This window comes from Gymnoscopelus braueri, assembly GCF_963280865.1.
Source record: "Gymnoscopelus braueri genome assembly, chromosome: 18".
Lineage (NCBI taxonomy): Eukaryota > Metazoa > Chordata > Actinopteri > Myctophiformes > Myctophidae > Gymnoscopelus > Gymnoscopelus braueri.
This window is the reverse complement of record NC_137618.1, coordinates 34,529,720-34,556,034: the sequence shown is the minus strand read 5'-3', so window position 1 is coordinate 34,556,034 and position 26,315 is coordinate 34,529,720. Positions and strand designations below refer to the sequence as shown.

At 42.5% G+C, this 26,315-nt stretch overlaps 2 protein-coding genes across 4 annotated transcripts in view; both read right to left on the bottom strand.

The window, feature by feature from the left end:
* Positions 1–1,177: 1,177 nt before the first annotated feature.
* Positions 1,178–5,963, bottom strand: pttg1ipb (PTTG1 interacting protein b). Of its 2 annotated transcripts, XM_080457177.1 has the most exons (8): positions 5,763–5,963; positions 4,711–4,769; positions 4,499–4,607; positions 4,065–4,167; positions 3,073–3,138; positions 2,760–2,806; positions 2,431–2,469; positions 1,178–1,913 (listed from the first exon to the last, which is right to left on the bottom strand). In XM_080457177.1, the coding sequence occupies exons 1-7, from the start codon at positions 5,854–5,856 to the stop codon at positions 2,447–2,449; spliced, it is 501 nt and encodes a 166-aa protein (XP_080313303.1). In that variant the 5' UTR covers positions 5,857–5,963; the 3' UTR covers positions 1,178–1,913; positions 2,431–2,446. The 2 variants fall into 2 exon arrangements, with proteins under 2 accessions (XP_080313303.1, XP_080313302.1); XM_080457176.1 differs by lacking the exon at positions 2,431–2,469.
* Positions 5,964–6,745: 782 nt separating this feature from the next.
* Positions 6,746–26,315, bottom strand: part of myo10l3 (myosin X, like 3) — a 73,744-nt gene continuing 54,174 nt past the window's right edge. Inside the window, exons 22-41 of one of the 2 annotated variants that reach the window (XM_080456957.1) lie at positions 25,045–25,151; positions 23,006–23,407; positions 22,657–22,690; positions 21,662–22,510; positions 20,432–20,558; positions 19,729–19,972; positions 19,470–19,565; positions 19,145–19,238; positions 18,278–18,333; positions 17,165–17,307; positions 15,264–15,455; positions 14,808–14,965; positions 14,125–14,248; positions 13,603–13,900; positions 13,152–13,359; positions 12,396–12,529; positions 10,623–10,746; positions 10,063–10,518; positions 9,761–9,952; positions 6,746–8,932 (exon numbers count right to left, since the gene is read on the bottom strand). In XM_080456957.1, coding sequence (XP_080313083.1) covers positions 8,828–8,932; positions 9,761–9,952; positions 10,063–10,518; positions 10,623–10,746; positions 12,396–12,529; positions 13,152–13,359; positions 13,603–13,900; positions 14,125–14,248; positions 14,808–14,965; positions 15,264–15,455; positions 17,165–17,307; positions 18,278–18,333; positions 19,145–19,238; positions 19,470–19,565; positions 19,729–19,972; positions 20,432–20,558; positions 21,662–22,510; positions 22,657–22,690; positions 23,006–23,407; positions 25,045–25,151 — 4,143 coding nt within the window. In that variant the 3' untranslated portion in view covers positions 6,746–8,827. Of the gene's footprint in view, positions 8,933–9,745; positions 9,953–10,062; positions 10,519–10,622; positions 10,747–12,395; positions 12,530–13,151; positions 13,360–13,602; positions 13,901–14,124; positions 14,249–14,807; positions 14,966–15,263; positions 15,456–17,164; positions 17,308–18,277; positions 18,334–19,144; positions 19,239–19,469; positions 19,566–19,728; positions 19,973–20,431; positions 20,559–21,661; positions 22,511–22,656; positions 22,691–23,005; positions 23,408–25,044; positions 25,152–26,315 lie in introns of both variants that reach the window. The other variant, XM_080456956.1, reaches the window with a different exon arrangement.

Genomic DNA, 26,315 nt, shown 5'->3' with positions numbered 1-26,315 from the left:
TAACTAGTTGTACGAACGCTTGTTTTATTGTTGTATTGTTTTATTGGATCTTGTTTAGTCGATACACTTATTTGTTTTAGCTCCTGCTCATTTGATTTTGCTATTTTGTCTCAGCTGTTTAAGAAAGTAGGTAGCTGATATATTGCACTTTTACCTTAGCGCTAGGTATACTCTTGGTTGCTTGTTTTTGCAGAAAATGCACTTAAGACTTCTGGTGATTAGTAGTTTTCGTTCCCTACCTATGTTGAATGCACTTATTGTAAGTCGCTTTGGATAAAAGCGTCTGCTAAATGACTGTAATGTAATGCTGCTCATGGTGTGAAGGAGGGAGAGAAAGAGCATTCTGCAACTTCACAATTTATGCATTTAGCAGACGCTCTTATCCCGAGCAACTTAAACAGCATGAACTTGTAGATCATTTCTATTGAATCCATAAAAGGCTTTCCACAACACTGCTTTAAGAGGTTATAGAAACGTGAGTTTATTGCAGACAGGTTACGACAGACAACGACGAATATAATCACATATTAGTTTATTCACAGTCAGCCATACATAAGCCAATAACACAAGCTGAAGCAGACCGCTGCAGGTCTGCCTCGGATTTCACAGGATTCAGGGTGTCTTTATACATGAGATGAATGTCGTCACAGTGTAATCCAAGTACAGTCATTAATGTTATTCGTAACACAATTTACCCATCTGAGAGCTTTGACCTTTCCAAGTCCATGTCACATTGACTGGTCAAACCGGGAACCCCTGTCTTACATTTGCCAGTTCTTGTCTATAAGTAACCTGTTGACTTTAGGCTGGGATATCCTCATGTCCGAATCTATGTTGTGCTGTGTCACAAGTCATGCATCTTAACTCGTGTGTCTAGGTTCTTATTACTGTGGTGGTCCGTGTATTTTGCAATGAGTCTTTCACAACTCCAGGTATGACATTACGTTACTGAGCGGACTGGGTGAGAGTTTAGAGTGTCAGTTTGCAGCAGGCTGCAAACTTTCCCGCCTCTGACTCTGTCCTTCTGTCACCCTGTATCTGACAAGGCCTCTTACCCAGCTCTCTACTAATACATTCAAAAAGTGGTAAACTTCATATATAACACTAAAAGATTACAACAAACTCTAGTCAACAAACAACAAGGTAAGCATCAAAGAAATAAGACAAATCATTCATATCTGATTCAAAACATTTATCAACATTAAATTGTACAAAATTAGTGAATGACAAGGAGAAATGTTTCAAAGAAACAGTAGAAAAAAATAATCAACACATGTGCATGTTAATAACAAGGTTTACAGATATGAAATTCAAACGCCTAGCTAACAAGAACACAAAACAAAGATCGAAATGTTCTGGTGACATTGAAATATACCATGTGTTTTCTTTTATGTAAATAAGCGTAACTAATCTGAAACAAAAACAAATATTTGTCAAGGCTATTATACAATATTCTCAGACAGGGCTCCAGTGTAAATATGTTGAGATTAGTGCTGTTACATTCATTCATCACAATCTAAGAAAGCAACAAAACTTTATTTTGGATAACAGCAATAAAACTAACAACATAAAACCAATGAGAACATAAAAATGTATGAGGCACAAAGTCAAATACTGGAGAACATGTTTAAAATAGAGTACATGCTCTATTTGAAAAGATTCCCAATGCCTTTGGTCACATTGTTCGGCTAAAATGGAAAAATAAAAAAACAGATCAATGCAGTAAAATAAAACAGATCATCACAGTATATCATCTTCACATGCTACTTTTTTAAAGTCTTTTGCAATGGAGAAAGACTATGTTGACGTAACTAGTATTAAATAGGATGATTAAAAAGCCTTCAAAACAAATTAAACTGATAAATCTTCTCAATTATTTTCCATACGGCTATAAGGATTACCCTTGGCCAGACCTGAAAAGAAAATGGACACAGAACAAAATTAGATTGCAAATACAGTACTACTAGAGAAGAGTGACAGTCTCACTATTGTAATATTATAAGGGGATAGAAGCGGTACAACAAATGTGTGAATGAACTGAAGTGGTAACAGGTATTAAAAACATGAATACATACATCTAAGAACTTGTGTTTTTATTATTAAAAACTAGAATACCGTAATATAATAATATATTATAATTTATTTTATTGTATTAAATTTAATGTATTTTGCCCTATTGATTAAAAACCCTACAACTGCATGAGCCTATGAAATTGTTCTTTTGAGCATGTAATATCGAGGTCATTGATGAACAATTGCATTAGCTTTGTGGTTGCTTTAAAATATGACTTTCCATGAGCAAGCAATTGTTAGATTTATTTAGAATAAGCCAATTAGCTTTGTTAAAAAGTTACTGAAAAGACAAAACATATGATTTTAGTTTACTTTTATTACAGTTACACTTATTGGTGTGTTGGTGATAAATTTTACCTTTACAAACAAACACTTAACGGCCTGATGCCTGTCTGCCTGTTTTTTTACACACACACACACACACACACACACACACACACACACACACACACACACACACACACACACACACACACACACACACACACACACACACACACACACACACACACACACACACACACACGCGCACACACACGCACACACACACACACACACACACGCGCACACACACACACACTTTTATATAGAATGTCCTTTTCCCTCCAGCAGGAGGCACTATGTGACAATACAGCTTCAAATGACAAATTAGCTTTTTTCAGATGAATGAAGAATATTTCTCTCACCATATTTCTGCCTAATCTCATCATGTCTCAGCTTCATTTCTGTTCTCCTATTTGGACAAAAAAACAAACACAGGTGTCAAGACCACAGAGAAACACTGCTATATTGTATGTTCACTTGAATCATGAGTGGAGGATAAGCATCTCTGGATTGTTATTATGATACTATAATATACTACAGTAGTAGGCTATAATAATAAACTTCACTATACATGTTACCATTACTACTACTAGTAGAATCTGTCTTGAAAACCTCTTTATCTGGAATGTTTTTAATACAATGACGACAACAATAACAAGATTAATAGCTATTCACCTCTCTTCTTGACGGGACTTCCTTGCCACGGCTTGTCGTTCCACCTTTGCATCTTCTTTCTTGTTCCTGGAAGTTAAGAACACAGTAGCTGGTTACCTAACATTCTTATATTAATTGCTGGTAAGTGGTGCATTTATATAGCGCCTTTATCCAAAGTGCTTTTCAATGATTGTGTATTACTACTGTATGACCCATTCACAGACACTTTCACACACCAATGGCAGGGGAAAGCATGTAAGGCACCAACCTGCTCATCGAGAGCAGTTAGGGGTTCAGTGTCTTGCTCAAGGACACTTCAACACTAACCCAGGAGGAGCCGGGGAGCAAACGGGTGGTAGAGTGGCCGCTCTATCACCTGAGCCACTGCCACCCCTGATCTTACACATGGCAGAGGTTTGAAATAAATATGAAAAGGCCTTAAAACAGCACTAAACTGGGCTTTCCCCCTCATTCAGATCAATATGACTAAACCAAACCAACCACACTAATCACTCACCTTTCTCAATACAATGCCTAATGCTTAATACATGTTTTATCTTTATTATCCTTTATTCTTTTTTAAATCTTATCAGGAACACACAGTATTAGTTCCAGAGCAAATTACCAGTGCAAATTCTGGCAAGCTAGCGGAGATGTCTGTAACAGCCTTACAGAACAACAGCCCATTGTGTTTTGTGTTCCTTTTCAGATCCCGAACTAGATTTCATTGCAAACAATTAATGTGAGTCATTATCATGTTCAGAGTGACATTGGTATGATTAATTAACCAGCATTGTAACCTGACAGTGACAGCAACTTCTGTAAATTTATTTTTTCTTTTAACAAAATCTGTAAGTGCTCTATACAGAGTACTGTTTAGTCAGATGTTTTGTTTACTGTTTATATTAGTTCTTTCAAATTACATCTTGAAGAAAGCCTTAATGAATAATAATGAATGACAAGTTAAGGAACTAACAGAATATGATCTAATATATTGATGTAAAATGGCTCACCCAGTCCTCTCACACTTGCAGCAGCAACAGCAGCAAACAAAGATGGCTATGATGATGACCCCAGCAAGCACTGACACGGCTATGATCAAGGCCTGGAAGTTCACTGGAAAACACAGACAGTTTGCTAATGTAAGTGATAAAAAGGAAGAGCAAGGAATAACATTGATGAAAAACCATCTAATATAGGTATATTTCTTTATTTATTTACATATAATTACATATTTTTAAGTTAATCCATGTCCCCATTTAGGATGTCCTACACAAATTAAAAAAGGTGAAAATAGTTTTCTCCTGAAAGCTTTCATGGAGCAGTTAAATATTAAATATTTAGCCAGGGCATCCATATTGGTGCGTAGTCACTGTCGGTTGAAAACCTCAACATGTGGGTTTTATGGTTATGTAGATGGAGGACTAAAAGCTTTGAGGAGTCTTACGCCAGCACAGCCCAAATCGTGCATCAGGTAATGGACACAGACTGTGAGAAGGTAGGATGCTCCTCACAGGGTATTCAATGCATTGCTGAGTTGTTATGCACCACAGACACTGTAAAAGACACAAGGCAACCTGTTAATACTGAAAATAGCACTTTGCACAACAATCATGAACCATTGAGATAGCTACAATAGAGAAAGTTATAGAAACTCACTATCACATTCTTCAAGCATTCATCACAGGTGGTGTTGGATCTCGAGGCACAAGAAAAAGCTGAAACAAATCACATCGGTCACCAAACCAATAATGTATGAAGCCACTTGCATTCCAGGCTGGTTATAAACAGTCAATGATTTCAGCCAGGGCTGGTAAAGCCATGCCCCAGTCTCTGTTAAACAATGTGTAAAGTAACTAAGTAAATTTACTCAAGTACAGTACTTAAGTACAATTTTGAGGTATCTTTACTTTACTGGAGTATTTCCAATTTTTGATACTTTTACTTCTACTTTTACTTCTACAAATATTGTACTTTTACTCCACTATAATTATTTGATAACTTTAGTTACTAGTTACTTTGCATATATAAATTATTACATTATACATCATACATTAACCACTTTAGCCCTGTATTTTCAAACATTTTAGTACTTTTACTTTTGGTACTTTAAGTGTATTTTGATGCCAATACTTTTGTACTTTTACTCAAGTAACATTTTGAACACAGGCCTTTACTTGTAACAGAGTATTTTTTATATTGTGGTATTGCTACTTTTACTTCAAGTAAAATATCGGAGAACTTCTTCCACCACTGCTGTTAAACCTCTGTTTATTGGAAATGGAAACAAAGATTGTAGTCATCACAGCAGCAGCGACTAGTTTATGATCTTCTTACAACACACATGACATGCAGCTGCTTGTGCTTGTGTTAGCTGAGGTACAGTAGTAGCTTCAACTGAATTCAACCAACTCCAAATCACAGGCAGTTGCTGGTAAAAAAAAGAAATTTCAGAGAATGGGTATTCATTTGTTTGCTTTAGATTAAAAACAATTCCTGCAGCTGAAATCGTGTGCAATGTAATAACTATAGTAGCCTACTATACGTTTTTGCATTGATTCTATGACAAGTATCAATCCATTATGCCAATCATTCACAAGACAATCTTCAATATTTGTTACGATCCTGACCTGATGACCCTGACTGACTGATGGACACAACAAAACCAAAGCAAATAGCACGTTAGCTACACAAACAGAAGGAAAACTTACTTGGAGATGGAGGCGATGTTTGGGCGTCAGCGAATGTGAGAGCCGAGACGAAAGAGATACATGTCAAAGTCACAACTCTACATAATCGGGACATTTTGTGATTATTAGCGGAAATTGGACGCTTCGTTTAATCGATGATCAAAACTTCACGTTTTAACATCCAGCTCAAGTTGCGAGATCTACTCTCAGCTTCCCAAGAGGGCTGGATATCCATGGCGTGACGTCACGTGCTCCTGACTCCCTTCCTTGTCAGCAAAAAGTGAGTTTTTGAACCCAAAGCACAAAACAACCATTTATATATTCGCATCAGTGGTGGAAGTACTCAGATATTTTACTTAAGTAAAAGTTTTAATACCACAATGTAAAAATACTCTGTTACAAGTAAAAAGCCTGTGTTCAAAATGTCACTTGAGTAAAGTTCCAAAAGTATTGGCATTAAAATGATGCTTTAAGTACCAAAAGTAAAAGTACTAAAATGTTTGAAAATAGCCTAGGTGTAGGGCGGTTAATGTATGTTTTATAAAATAATAATTTATATCTGCAATGTAACTAGTAACTACAGTTTTCAAATAATTGTAGTGGAGTAAAAGTACTGAAAATTGGAAATACTCCAGTAAAGTAAAAATACCTCAAAATTGTACTTAAGTACAGTACTTGAGTAAATGTACTTAGTTACTTTACACCACTGATATGGTATTCATGTTTTGCCGTATTTTCACAGGTTGGGGTTCATGTTTGGTCAACTTGATACAATTTTTTTTTTGAGAACCAGCACTTGATTTTCATAGATCATCAGTGATACTCAATGTTCTTTTAAATTACAGATTGGGAACCCAATCTGTATTTTCTTATACAATGTAATAATGATAAAGGGTTAGGCTTATCAATCATTTAACTGGCTTACCCCCTCAAGGACCCCTGGTGGTCGCCAGACCCCAAGTTTATAACCTTCTATAAAGAACAAGAAATTACACAATAACGGCTAGTGAAATACAATAATTTATTAAAGCATCTTTAAATTCAGTTATAAAACATCATTTTCTGATTTATTTCTTCAAAACAAGCATAACAACAAGTACAGTCATTGTATGGCAAGATAAGTTTCTGGTGTGGCCGCCGGCAGCTGACCAGATCCTATGTAAGTGAGATTGGAGAGCAATGGAAGACGGAGACAATGGTGTGAGGTAATGATGACTATATAGCCTAAATGAATCACACTATTATCAAGGACCAAACTGGCATAGGCCTCCATCCTTTCTTTCATCCCCGGTGGCCTGGGTGTCCTTTAACTCAGTGGTTCTCAAACATTTTCATGTCAAGGACCCCCACATTTATATGTATTTGGCCGTGGACCCCCATTTGAAAATACTTTGTGTCAGGGACCCAGAGAAGAGAAGATTTGTGTTAAAACGTTTCGAAACTATCTACGTTTTTTTCAAATTGTTTAAAAAATAGCAGATTTACAAACTCACAACGCATCGCATAGCGACACGCTGTGAGCTTGTAGATCGGCTATTTTTGAATAGCTGAAAGATGTGGTTAAACCGATTGTGATGTGCTATATTAACTAATTTTCCTAGGGACCCCCTGGAAATCCCTGAAGGACCCCTGGGGGTCCCTGGACCCCACTTTGAGAACCACTGCTTTAAGTGAACTATCACCACCAGCTCAAACATAATGAAAGGAGTGAAACAGTTGCGTATTGTAGACAATGTGACAGTTCTCTGATCAGTTTTACATCAACAAAAGCTTTCAGAAAAAGGACAAAAGGAGGGACACATTTGCAACTAAAAAATGTGTTCATGTCAGGATCTAATGAATTCTGTGTCCCTGAATGCACAGATAATACGACAACGCATACATTAAATGGAACTGCGTAAAAAAAAAAAATCTGTTCTTTGAGTTGGCCTGTATTATATCATCTCAGCCTCTCTCACCCGTTGCACTAATATTTCACAAAATAAATACCCCTCCCACGCATGACCTTTGACATCATCCAAGACACAAAACTTCCTTCAGACAAAGAAGCACCAAGCAATATCCTGCTTGTTTCTCATAAACAGATCACACAGCATGTCAACAACAAACATCCAACTTAGTACACAAAAAAGACAATTCAAACAGTTCAATACTGAGTACTAGTTCTATAATCCTGATTTACAGGTAGAAGCACAATAGTTCAACTGTTGTAGTAAATGGCACCTTTAGTAAAAAACAAAAAACGCTCAAATACAGTGGTTACGCAGGTTACATTTCTTTGCTTGCTGACATAGTCAAAGACATACAAAGGCATGTGTTGTTTTATGGGGGCTGTGCTGGGTAGGCACATGTGTACATGGAAGCCCACATTTAATCTTCCATTTCTGAAAGGCCATATCTGAATGATTAAATAACAGACAAACAGTGAAGCAGTGAATTATTATATAAGGCAAGACAAGGAGATCATCTCCCTGGTATGATGACAGTCATATTACCCAATAACCTGAGGGAATCTCCATAGAGGAGAACATTCCAAACAATACTTATTCTGTGGAAATACCACTTGAATAAGAGAGCTCAACAATGTTCAGATAATAGAATATTCAAATTGAATATTTGCCACCGTGACAAGTTCTCTTCCGAACAACTTGTTCGGGATGGGGGTTTAAAAGCAAAACAAAACGGTTGGAAATCAAAACTCTTGCAAATTTTGATAGATGTTTGATGCCCAAAATACATTTGAAGCAACATGTGCGAACTGACCAGTGTAAATATTGCGAACAAATAGCATGGTTATTCAGTCAGGAGACAGCAGGGAGGAAAAGCAATATTCAGTCAAGGTAGCTGTAAAGCTTTTAAATGTGCAGATGCTCAAATGTTCTGAATATTGGCATAAACACAGAGGGATATCCCCCTTTTAGTGTGTCTATACAAATGAATGTCGTTCTGATGAAATTGACTAGTTTTCTACATAGCCAATGAAAAGAACTGAGACATTGTCTGTGGAGGTGATGTGGTCCTCTTGTCTTCGTGTGATCCTTTTGGTTCAGGTGTGGTTAAGAACCCAGTGGGCCATGTCCAGTCCATCACCTGATCCAGTTGGTTCCATAGCTAGACACAGATCTCACACTGCACCGCTTCTTCACAATCATGTTTATGTAGGCTTTCATGATCTTGGTGATTTCTCCAACCTACAAATGAACCATTTATTTAATTAGTTAAGCAAAGCAGCAGACACTAATACCCAGTAACTAAAAGTATTGTTAAAAGGGTTACGACATAAAAATCTATGTTTTCGTTTTTTTTTCATAAATTATTTATTGTGCTTTTCTGGACATTATATGCAGTATCTGCCCCCAAAATGTCCTCATATGGTAATGGTCAATGCCTATGTGCAAGTTCACATTGGTGAAACCTTTAAGGAGAAAACTTGTTCAGACTGACAGATTACATTATTTAATATTAGGATTTAATTGTAGGATGATAAAAAACATCAGTATTGTCACTTTGCGCTCTGTCTCCCGATGGTGTAAGCAGCCGTTCTGGCCAGGCAGAGCGGACACGGCTCTCGCTGGCAGCTGGCCACCGGCTGGGAACAGACAGGCACGGGGGAGAAATGGAGACAAACGCATTGCGGTACTCTTACAGATTGTTTCTAAACAAACTATTCATTTTAGGTCATGTAGTTGACAGCCGCTAGTTTAAATATTTCTTTTGAAAATATGCACTTCCTACAGCCCGTTCGAGTAGAGACCCCAACAGGCTGTCACTGTCACTGAAAACGTCGTCCCATTGGCTACTGTAAAGTGCCAATCAATATCTGTGATATGTCCTGCCATAGCCTGTTTTCAGAGGAATCGCATGACCTGTAGAATCAAATATGAGGATTTCTGGCCATGTCATGGGGTCTTTAAAGCTTTAAAAAGCCACAAAGCATTTCATAATCCTAGTTCCCCTGTATGTACTGGTTTGATTCATTTCTACACGGTAAAATCAAGATTTACCTGTGGTGTCTTTACCTGTGGTGTTTCAAAGAACATCTCTCTCTCATCTACAGTGATCTTGTAGGTGCAGGACTGTGGTGCGCCAAAGAAGATGATGTGCTCATAAGGGAAAGTCTCCAGAGGTTTTGGATCTCCTCTCTTGTAGACTGACACATTCTCAGCACTCACACTCAGCCACAGGTCATGGGGGAAGCCTCCCTCTTTGCACTACAAAGACACACAAACTCTGATCAGGATCACTGTACCACACACACTATAGGGCTTCAGCACAGAAATGGCACATTCCGAGTCACAACCGAAATATTCTGTATATTTACCTCTACGTCATAGAGTGTGGATCCATAGCCTGGCCACTCTTTGATGATGGTCATGTACTTTAGCATGGCCTGGTGCTGGTCTAAGCCTTGGAGGCGAGACCACTTCTCCAAGATGCTAGCCCTGGTGGCGGAGGTCTCCTCCTTGATCCACATCTCCAACATCTGCTCCTCCTCCATGCGTTGCTTCTTCATGGAGCCCGTCTTCAGGCCCCGACGCAGGGTCCCGTCCAGGAAACTGGTCCTCCGACGCTCCAGAGTGTGGCCTTGTCCTGACGCTCCGCCCACCTTGGTGAACTGAAGGATTCGGTTGCGCAGGCGGCCCACAGGGTACACGTTATCCAGACTCCAGCTGACTCGTGCCTTGTCTCCATGCAGGAACTGCAGGCGCAGACCAGCAAGGTGTTGCAGGGTGTCCTCAGGGGCGGGGAAGTGTCCGCTTGTTAGCATCTCATGGGCCTGGAGGGCCAGTAGAGGAGTTACATATCAAATTTGAATGCTTAGTATCTACAGCATTTTATGTGACAACCTGAGTAAGAGAAATCATGGTAAAGGACCCTCACCTGCTCAAACATGAACGCAAACTCCACCCCTTCCTTGGGCATGCTCTCCACATCTAGGAAGCAGTAGAGTTTGAAGTAGAGTTTCCATTGGCCCTCATCCTCCACTTCCTCACTGCCAGCCATTCTAGTGGGACATTACAGGGTAAGAAATTGGTTTTTTTTTTTTTTGCATCTTATGTTTGATTTCAGAACTGGGGTCAGCTACAAGTTGAAGTATGGAATTTATATGGTATGCACCCTTACTCTGTCACCCACCGGGCCCCCCAGTCAGCTTTACTTTTGAGTTATATGCTTTTATTCTCTCTTTGTTCGTAGCTGATCTTTTCAACTCTTGATATCAAAATACCAAGGTGTAACAATGGGTACTGACCTTCCTTTGCGACAGTGATCGCACAGGGATACAGCCAAATATTAAGGCATATAGTGAAAAGGTTCCAAAAAGCGCTGCAGGCCCCTGGGGTGCTATTCCATACTTTGACAGCAGCACAGTTCTGACATAACTGCAAAATTATTTCACTCATATATATTTTTCGTGTAAAAATATATATTTGATTAGATTAGATAGAAGTTTGCTATTGCAAATAAAAATGTATGAGCTTAAATCTTTCAAAGAACGAAAATCTTCTACAAGTCAATTAAGGATTTTCTTCTGGCAGTAGTCCATATACAGCATCCCCCTAAAAAGCTAGAACTGTGATGACCACATGGTGTGTATTTGAGACCTTAGACCTATTGTTTTTAATAAACAGCCACTTGAGGCTGTAAGCCCATGTGATGGTCATGCTGCGTTCGCACTGGCAACAACAAACCAACAGGCTGCAAGTCATTTCCAATGGAAGCTAGCGACGTGAAGCTACAAAGCGCTGCCCGATACTCGCTGCATGACGCGCTACAAATCAAAGTTGAGCTGGCCCTAACACCTACAGCGCCCATCTGACCGATATGTCTGAGTCATAGTGTCGGGGACACAATAGGAACACAAATCGGGAGGAGGAAATGGAATTGGATAGGTCACACACTGCGAAGACACAATAAATCAATTACAAAACAGGCGCTAACATGGAACCCGCAAGGCAAGAGGAAGAGAGGAAGGCCTAGAGCCACCTGGAGAAGAACCACAGAGCAGGAGATGAAGGCGCAAGGGCTGTCATGGCAACAACTGGAGCGGAAGGCACAAGATCGAAGGGGATGGAGGAGTTTCATCAATGGCCTATGTTCCTCAGGGAATTTAAAGGCCTAAGTAAAGTAAGTAATAGTGTCGGGGCCTTTGTCGGAGTATCCATTGTACCCATCTGTCCGTGTCCCTTTTATGCACATATATGGAGATCCCTGATGTCATCAGTATACCTATATATGGGCATATCAGTTGGATCGGCGGTTCTGGACAACTGGATATCCATATATGCCTATAAATGGACATATCGGGCGGGTCTGCAATACTGGACACCCGCATATCCAAACGACTCGCCGGCGGGCACCGCACTCCCTTGAGTGAAGTCGGTCGGTCCCATATATGAACATGACCATATAGCATATATGCGCATAGTGGTCGAATCTGTGGCCCTGGACAACCATTATATGCCTATATACAGTATGGGCGTATCGGGTTTGTTTATGGTTATGTCTGAGTCATAGTGAAGTGGCCGTGGTCCTGCCTGTATATGGGTTTATTTATGGTTATGCCAGCCGGTCGGCCCTCCCATTAGCCAATTTTAATAAAGGATAAAGGAAGGAAACATCCCCCATGATGTCAACACAGTATGTATCACATACCTCTCAAATTTGGCCAGAACGTCAGCCACAATAACCCTGCTCTCAACAGCTCTGTCGATTGTGTTATGTTCGAACAGTGCAAACATGTTCCTGCTGTCCTCCATGGCCAGGCCTCGAATTAGCTTCTCCACCACCTGGACACAGAGCAGAAGGTTGTTAATCACTACAGCATTTCACCTCACAGGGTTTACCGTTTGATCATGTGCAGAAACAGAATGTCTGGTGGTATTTTAGGTTTAGGTTTACCTTGTAAACCTGTGATGTGACAATAAAACTGATTCTGATTCTGATTCTGATTCTGAAACTGAGAAATACAAAACCCCAACCAGAAACACTTAAAGGTAGGGTAAGTGATTTACTTTTGTTAAAATAAGTGTTAAATAGCTCTATATTCTGATAGTACTCATTGCTATGGAGTGTTTGTTCAGTAAAAGGAGTCTCCCATGAGTCTCCCAAGCTCTTTATTAAACAGAAAATGCATTTTCAGTGCTCCCTCCTGATTGGCTTAAGTTTTGTCACCTACCTGAAAATGTACTATATTCTGTTTACTAAAAAGCTGGAGAGAACCCTGTGACCGAACAAACGCTCTGTAGCAATGTTTAAAATCAGAATATAGTACTATAGCACAGAATATAGTACCTTTTTAACAAAAAAAATGAAAATAACAAAAAATATCACTTACACTACCTGGTAAATCAATCTGGTAAAAGTGCATCATCATCATCATTACTTTGGCAATGACTATAGCCTGCCTACCTCTCCTGCAGTGGTGTGTGAGTTGATGGAGATCTTGCATGAGCCTCCTCCATGGCAGTAGACTGTGGTGGTCATTTCCTGTCTGGTAAGGAGAGCCACAATTTCCTCCTGTGAGGGAACATACTCCCTGTTCTTGGTCTTCTTCATCGACTCACCAATGAAGTGGGAGAACATCTCGATCTCTGTGCCTGGGTACAGCTCCTTAATCCTTTGGAAACATCCATTGGCACATATGAGTTTTCACCAAAGACACTCCAGACAACTGTTATGTTGATACACTTATCTCTATTCAGGTGTGCTGATTCCATTTCTATTTAGCTACAGTATTTGTATTATTCTCTTCCAATAGCAAACATGCATCAAGAGGTCCACAGGTATTTTATCTTGGATTGGAATAGGTGAACTGATTAAGTTCTCATTATAACAATAAGGCAATGAGAGTGTTAAATACCTTTTGAGGTGAAATTTGAGGTAGCGCAAAATGCCTCTGCTGGGCAGGAAGGTGCAGCTCATGCAGGTTAGGAGGTGCCAGTGGGCACGATTAGACGGACTGTTGGGCTGAGGGACGTGATTGCTCTGTTTGATCAGCTGACAGTAGACCTCGTCTCTTAGTGGCTTCAGGTCTTGACAGGTCTGCAGGATACCCTGGATGATTGGCACCGGGTCTGACACTGCCTCCATTTCCTGCAGCGAGTTGAAGATCTTCACAGCCTCATCCTGCAGGCTGGCATAGCCCTTCTCCTTTTGCACTGACAGAGTAAAAGGTGGACCGAAGAGAAAGAGATGTGGTCAGAGGCAGACAGAGAGGGAGGAGAACCAACCAAAACAATTATTTTCTTTGTTGGTCACAAGTCTTTTTGCCAGATAACGAGATAAGGTGCCTCAGTACCTCTATTTTGTCCGATCCTAATATGAAAAAAACAGCAACAATGGCTTGGGAAAAGTATTGTAGCTGCAAAGCCATGACACTCACAGTGGACACTGACATCTCCGTATGGCAGAGGTAGTAGAGGCGAGTGCAAAGGATGCTGGGTGTATCTCAGGATGGGGTTCCTCCAGTATGTCTGCTCCACAGCCTCCACATTCAGACTGCTCTCCTGGACAGACATCATTAAACCCAGAGTAAAGACATGCATCTGCGACTGGAGCATTTTGTTTAAACTACATAGATAACATTGATTTATGACACAGATACATTAAAAGATAGATATCACTGCAGCAACTTCAGAAACCAGCTGAGAGTGAAGAAAACATGCTGAGAAGATAAACAAAGACCATAAAGGAATAGCACCCCATAGCAACTCTCAAGTACCTCACTTTACTACTGTGTGTGTCCCTGGTAAAGGCTTGCATGGCAGAGAAATGAATTTGTGTTATTCTGAAGTCAATATTAATATCAATATTATTTTTTATAAATATATCATATATTATTAAATATATGTAATTTATGCTGAAATGATTTGTTAAATTCAATGCCCACAGTGACACAATGTTATTATTACCACAATATATAAACAATAAAGCATAACATCTGAACAGGCAGAAGATTAACTGGCTCCTCTTTATTATGGCTACAGTACTATACGCATTGAGTCCAAAAATAAATAGTAAACATGATATTACTGATAGTCACAGTGAAAGTCATTTCTCTTATACCTTGATGTCCCTGATGAGTTGCTGGGTGGGAGTCTCGATGGGAACCTTGCTGTCAATAGCCCCTTGTATGGCAGACGCCCACCTCATGGCTTCATTCAACATTTTGGTGTAGAGACGATATGAGTGCTTACGCCCATGGATTATTATATTCCAGTAACCTAGGTGCACAATACAAAAAGTAAACAAAGCTACACTTTAAAAAGGGATAGTTTTAGCCCACTTCAGAGCTATTGTATACGTTGTAACGATGTTGTGCAAAAAACATGCCCAAAATAGGGATGCCAGGTTGAAAGTAAATAATATGCAGATCCGTGGAATTCATCCATGAAATAGTCCCACAGATTCCCTACAGCCTCAACAGAGATATTATACAAACCATTTTCACACTCACTCAAACCCACAAGGATGTTTACCAACAAGAATTCAAGAGCTTGAGACATTGGTGTTTGAACTGACCAGTGTCCTTGAAGATCTTTTCATCTGGCTGAACCACAGAGCAGAGGCTGTTGAGGACCAGGGTTCCTAGCTTAGAGGCACTGCGCTCTGACGACTTGTAATAGTCTAGCGAATTAGTGGTCAGGACAAACCAGCGCTTCTTCAACTTCAGGGAAGTCTTGGCTCCTGACTTGATCTCTTTATGTAGCCAGCCTAAGGAAGGATGAGAAAAAAGAACCGCCCAGGGATATTTACAAAGAAATATGAAATCTTAGAAGATCTTTTCCATCTCTCAAACCAAACAAACATTACTAACTACTTATTCCCATGTCTACACAGTCAGATCTAGAGCGTTAATTTAGCTCTAAGAGTAAGTAAGTAAATTGTATTTATATAGCACTTCTCACAAAGAGGACTCACAAAGTGCTTTACATACATAGAGATTAAAAACAAAACCAGGTATTAAAGCAGTTAGAACAGAAAAGGCCTGTACAATTCATCTCAAGCAGTACAGCAAATAACAACACAAACGTGGAAATAAAATCATGTAACATCTGCAAATGCTTGTTCAAATAGTAGCGTTTTAAGGTTGTTCTTAAAAATGTCCACAGAGGCTGCAGCTCTCAAGACCTGTGGAAGAGCATTCCAAAGCTTGGGAGTTACGGCCTGAAAGGCTCTGTCACCGTTTGTTTTTATTTATTCTATTTTATTTCATGTTATTACATTTATTCCTATTGAGCAAAAAAAAATATGATAAGGGTTACTTCAGTTGAACCTTTTGAGTCAGTGCTCAGAAAAGATTGAAGGCTAGGGTGATTTTGAAGTTTGTTTTCCACTTCAGGTAAAAAAAAAACTACAGCAGTGTAAAAACATGGCAGGCTGCATCACACTGACCTTATAGTACACAGTGATGTAAGCAACACAGCTGCAGCTAATCAAATTAATAATGGGTGTGTTAGATTTTAGGTGTGTCAATACTGTCTAGTGTCTATCACGCTTGCATATTGGCATGCCCTTGGCTGTGGACGCACCTATGAAAATCTAACATATTACTCATTAATTTGTTTGGTGCAGCTGTGTTGTTTACTAGTCTGTCATGTTTTTAATCTGCTGTAGTTTTTCATCTGAAGTGGAAAACAAACTACAAAATCAGTTTAGGGTGTTGTGCCCCTTAGAGCACTCCTGCTTAAAGGACGACTTCACCCATTTTCCACCTATCTTCATATAATTGATCCTCACTAATGCTCATGATAATATGGTACCATTTCTGTCTACCACGTCTATGTCTCAGAGGAGGGCTGTGGACAGTTCAGAAACCCGCGTACCAATGACCTCATCGATGGGGAATCTAAGCTTATAGAAACTGCAGGTTTTCTATTCCTGGAAAGTTAGCATGCTATAATGGAAGCCATTGTTCTCGCGTTTAAAAAATAAATAAAACTGCCAAATGATGATGTGACTGGTAGGATTAGACTAGTCACCCTCCATACAGCAGACCAGGAGGCAACTGTTTGGCTTAAGGACTTTGCATTCCCTCAATAAATAAACAGCCCTCCTATGAGACACAGCCTGATTATTCTAATTTTTTACCATTTTATCATGACCATTAGTGAGGATCAATTATAGGAAGAACTTCCTTTACCAAACTCCCTTTTTTGGGGGGATGTCACGCCCCCTTTAAAGACACTGGTTTTCAAAGTGGGGGCCACCAGGGGGCGCCAGGGTGGTCAATTGGAAAAGACAGGAAATTAATGGAGGGGAGGAAGAAAAACACACACGCACGCACGTACTGTATGCACGCACGTACAGTATGCACGCACGCATACGCACACACAGTACATACAAGCTTGTAGATCGGCAATTTTCACTATTTTCACTCTCTATACTCTATGGAGTAAAGAATAGTTTCCCTGTGAACTGACCCCTGACAAGGAACTCCTGCCCATCGATCCTGGCATCTCCTTTAGGTTTCTGCAGCAGGCCGATCCAGTGGTGCATCTCCTCAGGCATGTCTGCGTTGCAGTGGATCACCCGGTTGGCCGTAATGATGAGGAATGAGTTGGGTCTGGTAAAAGAAAACGTCATATGCACGTTAATCTCTCAAGAACAGATTCTGCTCTGCGTTGGAATCTGTCGTGAAGGTTCGTCATAACGTGTACACACTGGGCTACAAGTGGGCGTGCCTTCAGATCAGGAAGCAGGCCGCGCTTTACCCAATCAACTGTAGTGGGCGGGATTTACGTGTCCGCCGATCCTTCCCCACTCGAAACCAACCAAAACTAATTTAACAATAGCGTCCGCGGAGCAGACAAAACCACGAAAAGATATTCACATTTTAACTTGCTCTTTCATCATAGAAACAAGTGGGCTTATAACCAAAACGATCCATGTTCTCTGGGAGAAGTGGTGTTAGTGTTCCGTGTAGAAATATTGTTAGTGGGAATGAAAACATAGTCGCACCACCGGAAGTGAAACGCTGAAGGCAGACCAAAACCCTGGTTTCCTTGCGCACGGGTGCTCCGTCGTCATTGTCCCAGAGCCAAGTGAGATAGTACAAACAGCAGAGGGCGCTGTTTTTCCTTCTCATTGGCTCTGGGTTCCCAGATTGTATGCACGTTAACCCATTCAATCCGGGAATCTACAAAAGGTCTTCTAAATCCTAACTGGTTTCCGAAAAACCTATGTTGCTATTATATCAGTGCTGCTCAAACTTTTTCCTGTCAAGGACCACCCAAAATGATATGTATTTGGCCGTGGACCCCCCCCCCATCTAAAAATATTTAGTTCCAGGGACTCCCCCCCCCCCCCCCAGAGGCAAAGATTTGAGTTAAAAGATTTGCAAAATAATTCACGATTTTTCAAAAGAAATAGCAGATCTACAAGCTCATAGCCGCGCTATGGCAATTTTTTGAATAGCCAAAAGTATAAAAATAATGGTTATAGCTAAAATCTAAAATGCCACAGATGTGTTCCATCTCTGGTTTCTATGACATGTATTCATCAGATAAGAGTTAAACCTGTGGACCATTTCTCACCTGTCAGGGTTATCTGATGCACAGACAGAATCAATCAGGCCAACATCCAGCGTGCCCTGAAGAAAACACAGGATTTCTTAAGTAATATAACATCAATAGACCGTGGTTAAGCTAAATATACTTTTCATGGTTCTTCTCAAGCCAATCAGACGTCAGATGGTTGTCCCTCATTGAGCAACATGGTTAGGCCAGAATGTGCTGAGCATCATAGGAAAGTGTCTCAAATTATATTTTTACAGCGTTGCTCTGCAGGGTCTAGCCATCTACAAGAGGGTGTGTGTGTATGTGTGTGTGTGTATGTGTATGTGTATGTGTATGTGTATGTGTATGTGTGTGTGTGTGTGTGTGTGTGTGTGTGTGTGTGTGTGTGTGTGTGTGTGTGTGTGTGTGTGTGTGTGTGTGTCCGGAGAGCTAATCTTGCAGATCAGAACCCCTTTGATTTCCAATGTAAAATGCAAGTTAAATATTTATCTTGTTATAATGGAAGTCAATTGGGCTCTGATCGGGCTTAATAAACCTTGCCCAAAATGGAGTCATATGTCAAGGATATGTCATAGACAACTGACGTCACAGGCTGGTCACATGAAGTCCGAGAAGTCCACACCGTTCTCATGTGGATCCCGAGATCCACATGATTCGATTTTTGTTATTGACTGTAAACCTAAGATTGTTTGAATTGTCCTAAAGCAGTTATCCCCACCCATCTGGCACTCATCTAGCACACTAAATGAATGCTCAAGAAGTCTCATAAAAACTGCTTGACCCAGGGCTGTACATCATTCTACAGTTCTATGCTTTTTTCTATTAAAGCTGAAAATGAATATGTGGCCGGGGCCCATGCAGTAATGAGGTAAAATAGAAACTAACCACTGCATTCTTTGGGTTGGCCTGTTCATGGTGCATCTCCATTAGCTGCTCTGGGCTGGCGCTGTGGACCCGACTCAGCACATTGAACCAACCACTGAAAAGGGTCAGAGAGAGTTCAGAATGAAAACGGGGGAGAAATCGGCGAATAAGAGAACGACACAGTGCAGTTCCCTGGGTGACCACAGGAGGGAACTTAATTTCCATGCATTATTTCTGTGTCAAGGCCATGACAAAGAAATACTACACCACTGCTCACATGGCAACCAAAAGAAGTCGTCTATCCTACAGTCGTCAGTTTAGCATTAGATTTGTACATGTCAAATACCTGGCATCCTCTGGGGACTCAGCATAGATGTGGTAGGTCCTTTCCTCAGTAACAATGTTCAGTGCATTCTCCTTCTCATGGTTATCCACTATCTCCCTGCAGATAATTAAAAGAGTAAATCATATTGTAGTAATATAAAATGTGAACATAATTCAGCAATTAAACATAAATACATTCTAGTGTGAATTCAACAAAAGGAGCAGTTGAACAAGAACACTGATTTTGGCATTATTTACAAGTGGGAGGTGCAGGCTCTTACTTGGCTGAACGGATATCGATCGTCCCCTTCAGCTTCTCCTCACTGTCGTTCTCAAAGTACATGAGCTTGTTCTCCCGCAAGACAAACCAGCGCATCTTCCAATTGCGTCGTGACAAAGTGGACATCCCTCCTCCTTTCTTGTACAACCAGCCGGATTTGACAGAGTCCTGCTTGGCCCTGAACCACATGAAGGTGTCGTCCTTCAGCACGCACCAACGGCGACGCCATGGGATCATCAGGCCGCCTGAGTGGAGGGGGGGATAGAGGGATGGAAGGGAGGACAGAAGGACAGGAGGGGGGGGGGAAAGAAAAGAAGAAAGACAGAAAAAAAGAGTATCAGAATTAGTTGTCATATTTAGTTGGGTACCACCAGAATACAAAGAAGTTTAAAATCCTTTTAATCTGTAAATGTATCCATTTGTAAAGCCGAGTGTACAAAAAATCGGACACGTTCGGTTACATCGATCCACTTAAACACTCAAACCATTACCGGTATACAAAAATAGACGATCTACAAGCTCACAACATTAGCTCGTAGATCTGTTACTTTCGCTGAACGTTCGTTCCAGAACAGGGACGCTAGGGTTCATGCGGTTAAATGAACACTGAGTGTTTTACTGTGTGGAGTGGACACCCTGCTGTGTTCAGCTGTGCATGAATCATGTGCATGCCTGCTGGGCAGTGACTTGGCAAAGCGACTCACCCTTCATGTAGAGGTAGCTGTGGAAGTAGGGCGGCCCACTGCCGTTCAGCATGTTGACCCTCCCGTTGGACACCTCCTCGTCTGTGTCCACGTAACCGTCGTTTTCCTCACTGTCACTGTCAATGAACTGTGAGGTCGATATTTTTCACAGTTAATGGAAGTATTTCATGAGAAATATGTAGTATTATCGGCCATCTTCACACAGCGGCCATTTTGCTTCGATGTCATACTTGGTCTGATGTCAAACCTTGGGGTGGGAATACACCCCACCACCTCCTGACTGTGATGTAAGAGCAAAATGGCCGGTGTGAGAATATGGTCGATGAGACGTATCCATTTCTGTTTTGACTGCTTCAATTTCTTTACTTTTTGTGCAAGAGTGTGTTTATTTCTAAAACTATCACTCACTGTTGAGCCATCAAGGAGTGCATGTCAAGAATGAACAAGTAAATTTGCTTCCTGTCAAGGGAGTCAACAACTTCATTCTGTAACTCCAGTACTTACAGTTCATCAGTGCCCTGAAACTGTCTACCACCACCTTCACTCCTGACAGCCTCTCCCAGGTCATCACTCTCTCTTTTTGACTCAGAGCCAACCCAACCTTCAAAGAAACGCATACACACAAACACATGCAGAAATGCACGCACGCACACACACATACACTCTCTCTCTCGCTCACTCACTCCCTCCCTTCCTCTGTCATTTTGCTGAACTGACAGTGTTTGGACCAAGCTCCCTGCTTGACTGGCAGTATCTGGGAACAGATTCACATGCACGCCGGCAGAGCCAACAAAATCATTGCTACAGTATTCCACTGATTCCAACATGAGCCGAGTGTCGCTACAAGTTAAGGGGAAATTAAAGCTTTACCGCGCGCGTACGTGTGTGTGTGTGCTGCATACGGTGTCAAGACGTGCTTATGTAATTAATGTGCATTAGGCTAATATGTCCAGAGGAAATTGAGGAGTGTATCAGACTTATGCCTCTAAACCACAACTGAAGTCAGACTGACAAGTGGAGAATTAAGGAGAATGCGAACATTGAGCACACTGACATCACATTATAGAGTGAAACGGTAAAAAGTAGTGAGAAAAGGTTTCCATGTGTTTTTCATTCATAGAATATTACATCCAACTCAATCCAGAGTAAATGGATTGACATGACTGTATTCTGTTGACTTCTGAGAGTTTTGTCAGTGATTGAAATTCTAATAGATTCCACAAATCTCACCGAGTCAGAGCTGCCTCTAAACGAGTCCAGACTGTTCTGGGTGCAGGACGATTTCCTCAGAACCTCATCGTCCGTGGCGTGGCCGTCGTTGGTGCTGGCCCCAGAGCTGCCTTGCGCCTCCTCGTACTCATCCTGGTCATAGTCTGACTCCACCGTGTCTGGTAGAGGGCTGTAGGCTGGCTCTTCACTCACAGGCTCGACATCGGATCCCCTGCTGGCCCTCTGGTACGGATGCCCGTCTCCGTTGAGGACGGGAGAGGGAGGAACAGGAACTTGGCAAATGGAGGGGGGGGTAGAGGTGTGGTTAGGCATAGGAGAGTGCCTAGGTCCATTCAACATGACCGGGGAGACATTAGCCGGAGCACAGGAGGAGGAGGGATAGGCAGGAGGGGCACCTCGCCCTTCCGCGAAGGCAGGCGTTGGAGGGGGAATATTTTTGAATATTTCACTGTCTATGGGCAAAGGAGCTGAGGGAGGCAATTCTGGCAGAGGGATGCATTCATCCTCTGCGTGGAACCCCTCATCCACCTCCTCCTCAGCTAGCGGGGCGGTGGATTCCGTTGGGTCGTGGAGGTTCTCCTCACTGGAGAGGGACGGCTCCAGGCCGCCAAAGTCCAGGAGGTCGAGAAATTCCGTGGCCACGCGCGACGCCTCCTTCTCTAGCCGGTAGATCTCGGCGTCCCGCATCTGGCGGAGCTCCTCTCGTCCGTCGTCCCCCAGCAGGGACACTCCGTCCTCTTGCTGCTTCTGCAGCCGCTCAATCTCCCTCTCCAGGCGGAGGATCTCATCCATCTGACGGCTCTCCTCCTCGGAGGACTGGCCCGGTCCAGGGCTGCGGGACAGCTCCCTCTGATTAGGGGGAGAAGGACGGAAAAAATTAAGTAATATGAAATATAACTTCATGGCCACTTGGCCAGGTCTGATTTCAGTTTCATCTCCTATAATACGATGTATTTGAGATGTATACATGGAATTTGAGTTGAAGATGTTCTTACCTTCTGGCAGGCACCATTCACCACCAGAGAGTTCCTACAAACAAAATACCAAGAAAAGAATTGTCCATGAAATACCACTGCATGCTAAGAATGTACAAATAGTGCCCTTTGTCAGCACCACTGCCCTAAACATGTAATGTTGTTGTTAGTAGGAATAAACACAGAAGCACCCGGGAGGAAGTGGACTAAGAAAGGGGAGGAGCCAAACCCGAGTTCCTGTTTCTACACAAAAGAGGAGGTGGTGCCCCCAGAGGCAAAAACAAACCGAATGGGTTCCCAGATTGCTTTACGAGTAACATTAGTCATCAATAAAGAATACGGTTGTACAGAACGCTTTGGTGAACTATACCGTTTATTGCTTGTTGTTCTTTGCTCTTCCTCCCTCTCGTTCCTGATTCTCAGCTCTTCTTCCATCTTCCTCCTCAGTTCCTCCTCTTCCATCAGTCTCAGTTCCTCCTCCTTCTCCTCCTCCTCCTCCCGCCATCTCCTCTCCTGCTCTATCCTCCTCGTCTCCTCCTCGACTCGCCTGCGCTCCTCCTCCTCTTGCCTCCTCCTCCTCCTTTCTTCCTCCTCTCGTTTCCTCTTCTCCTCCTTCAGCTGACGGTAGAGTGAGCGGGCCAGCCGGCCCCGGTAGTGTCTCTGCAGGATGAGGGTGGCCGAGCGCAGGTGCAGGAACGAGCGTCTCCAGAAGTGAGCGCGGTAGTTCTTCTGGATGGTGACGACGCTCGACAGCGTCCTCTTATACTGCTTCCTGCGAGGGGATCAAATACACGCCACTGTAGTCATCAGTGTATTCAGCCTATCGCATGCCACTTCATGTGGAAGGTGGATGCTATATACGTAAATAGGCTCACTTACTGGCTTATTCTCCTTTAAAATAAACAGTAGACTGTGTATTGTGAACTGCGTAACGTTTAGAGCTTGATGAGCTGGTGCTGTGCCAGTGTGGCTGCGTGGGCAGCTGTGTTTAACTCTGTGACTAAGCCTCATCACCCACTTGCCACACACACGCACACGCACACACACACACACACACACACACACACACACACACACACACACACACACACGCACGCCTTGCTCAGGACCACACACAACGCTCTGACTTGCTGACCCTTGGCCTTGTCTGCTCAGTGCAACAGTCCATTTCACAGTCTCACTCCAGCCTCAGGAACAGACCTTGACTAGAGATTTTGTTACATATAAGAAGCTCTTCGGCAATATCCAGTCTTTAGTATGCATGGCCCCAAAGGGATCTGAACCTTTAACCTTTAGCACTGCCAGCAGTCCCATTATACTCTACCAAGTGTGGCCCATAAAGGAGTGTGTGTGACCTTGTGTCCAGCACCATGCAGGTGGAATGAACCTAGTTCACATGCCTGGGGGGTTTGCCTATGCAGATTTCTTAAACTACCAGTGATGGATGTCCTGTCTCTGTAGGAAAGGAAAAAAAGGAAAAACCTAGGCTGACTTCTAGGGCCTTAAGAGAAACCAACAATTGGATCAACTGTACTGTGGACTTCATGAATTGGGATGTCTGATAATGAACAAAGAGGATATTGTCTATGAAAGGGCAGTGCAACTAAGGGACATGACCTGGAATGATTCAGTTCAAACAGACACAATACGATTTTGGTAAGATTATATAAGGTATGTTGCCCATAAAAAGCCAAATTAAAGCCTTTACAGTAAAGCCTGTAACCTTAAAATAGCATTTGTCTTTATCGACACCATGCATTATTGAACCAGTGGCCAGTTCTTTTCTTTAATTATGGTACCATAGAAGTTCAGGGCAGGTACTTTAGAATGACAAGAGCTGGTTTACAAGTCACCCATTCTAGAGTTCAACAGAGAATCTGTAATGCAGCATGCACACACACACACACACACACACACACACACACACACACACACACACACACACACACACACACACACACACACACACACACACACACACACACACACACACACACACACACACACACACACACACACACACACACACACACACACACCTATACTTTTTGGAACGTGTGACCTGTTTTCCCTGTTCTATATCTATTTGTCTCCCCTTTAATGAAAACTGCAAATGATGGGAGCTTGTACAAAACCTAATTTCAACCACAGTTTTTACACCTTTTAAACCTAAGGTACACAAGCACACATGCAATGCATGTGCACACCCATGTGCACAGAGACATGTGCCTGCATACACTCACACGCACACAAAAATCATAAGTTCCTGGTATACACAAACCTACATGCTATACACCGTTGTCACAAAACAAACAATGTCAACTGTCGCTGTCACTCAGCCCCCTCTCCTCACCTCACCCCTCAGCCCCCCCCCCCTCCCACCACCCTACTGCACCCCCCTCCACTCACCTTGCCACATAGCTGAGGATGTGGGCGCGGATCACCATGCCAGCCCTGCGCCGCACCTCTTCCCTCTCTTTCTCCAGCCTTTGCTCCAGGGCTTCCTTCAAGAACACCTGCGGGCCACACAGCGCCACGGCCAACGGAGACAGTGAGGGACAGAGACAGAGAGAGGGAGAGGAGGGAAGAGAGGAAACGGGATAGGTTAGCAATTCCTCCACTTGATAAGGGTCCGTAGGAGGGGCCCGCTGTGATCTGCTCTATAGGGCCCCTGTTGTCTGTTGCTGTTGGCAGCCCTTGGCTCACTGCAGTGCACACTAGTATGCGGCTAGGCTGAGGCCAGGCAGCTAGCTACTCTCCCTGACTGCAGAGCAGAGGAGAGAGGAACCTGGCACCAGGACCGCAGTGCTGCTTCTGCCCGCTGCCGCTGATGCAGAGATTCATTGTGTTCTCGCGTCCGCTCCTGAGTTTGTCTCGACTGCTGCTGCTGCTGCTGCTGCACTTCTAGCTCAACTGACGTGCACAGGCAGAGAGACACATACAGGCAGGCAGGCAGTCAGGGAGCGAGGGAGGGAGGGAGGGATGGAGGGATGAGGGGGAGGGATGGTGGCTGGCGTCCAGATAGCAGGCCACACCTCTCCTTGCTCTCATGAAGGAAGGAGGCAGAGAGAAGAGTTTAGTTAACCCTTCCCTGACTAACTCTGCTCGTTTGTCAAAAGGTTCAAACACAGTGAAAACCTGAATCACAACGCAACTATCCAAGTCTATTTATTTCATAAGTATAGAGAGAACATTTCCTCGAGTGGTCCACTGAGACAAATGAGTAGATGATACTCAAGAATGGGTTATAAGAATGTAACTGCATTGTAACGCATGTACGGATTTGACCTGTCAAATGTCCATACTGTGGGAGACCCCACCCAGCACCCAGAGACTTTTGCATGGTCGTAGGATTGTGTGTGTGTGTGTGTGTGTGTGTTAGTTTTTTTGTATGTGTGTATGTGCATGCTTGTGGGATTGTGTTTTAGGTCCAGAGTAAATGCTAAGTAAGGCCCTGTAAACACACATGGGCTCCCTGTGTTTGTGTGTGTGTACGTGTGTACGTGTGTGTATGTGTGTGTGTGTGTGTGTGTGTGTGTGTGTGTGTGTGTGTGTGTGTGTGTGTGTGTGTGTGTGTGTGTGTGTGTGTGTGTGCGCGCGCATGTGCGTGCGTGCGTGTCTGTTAGCTCCCAGATGTTGGGCTAATCAAAGGCCACCACAGCTGCAGGCCTGCCTGCTCT

Excerpts from the sequence above, each read along its gene's own strand:
- pttg1ipb (XM_080457176.1), bottom strand. The coding sequence starts at position 5,856 with ATGTCCCGATTATGTAGAGTTGTGACTTTGACATGTATCTCTTTCGTC. Across the intron at positions 2,807-3,072 it reads AAGTCCCGTCAAGAAGAGAG|GAGAACAGAAATGAAGCTGA; the intron begins GTGAATAGCTAT and ends TTGTCCAAATAG. Across the intron at positions 1,914-2,759 it reads TGAGATTAGGCAGAAATATG|GTCTGGCCAAGGGTAATCCT; the intron begins GTGAGAGAAATA and ends TTTTCTTTTCAG.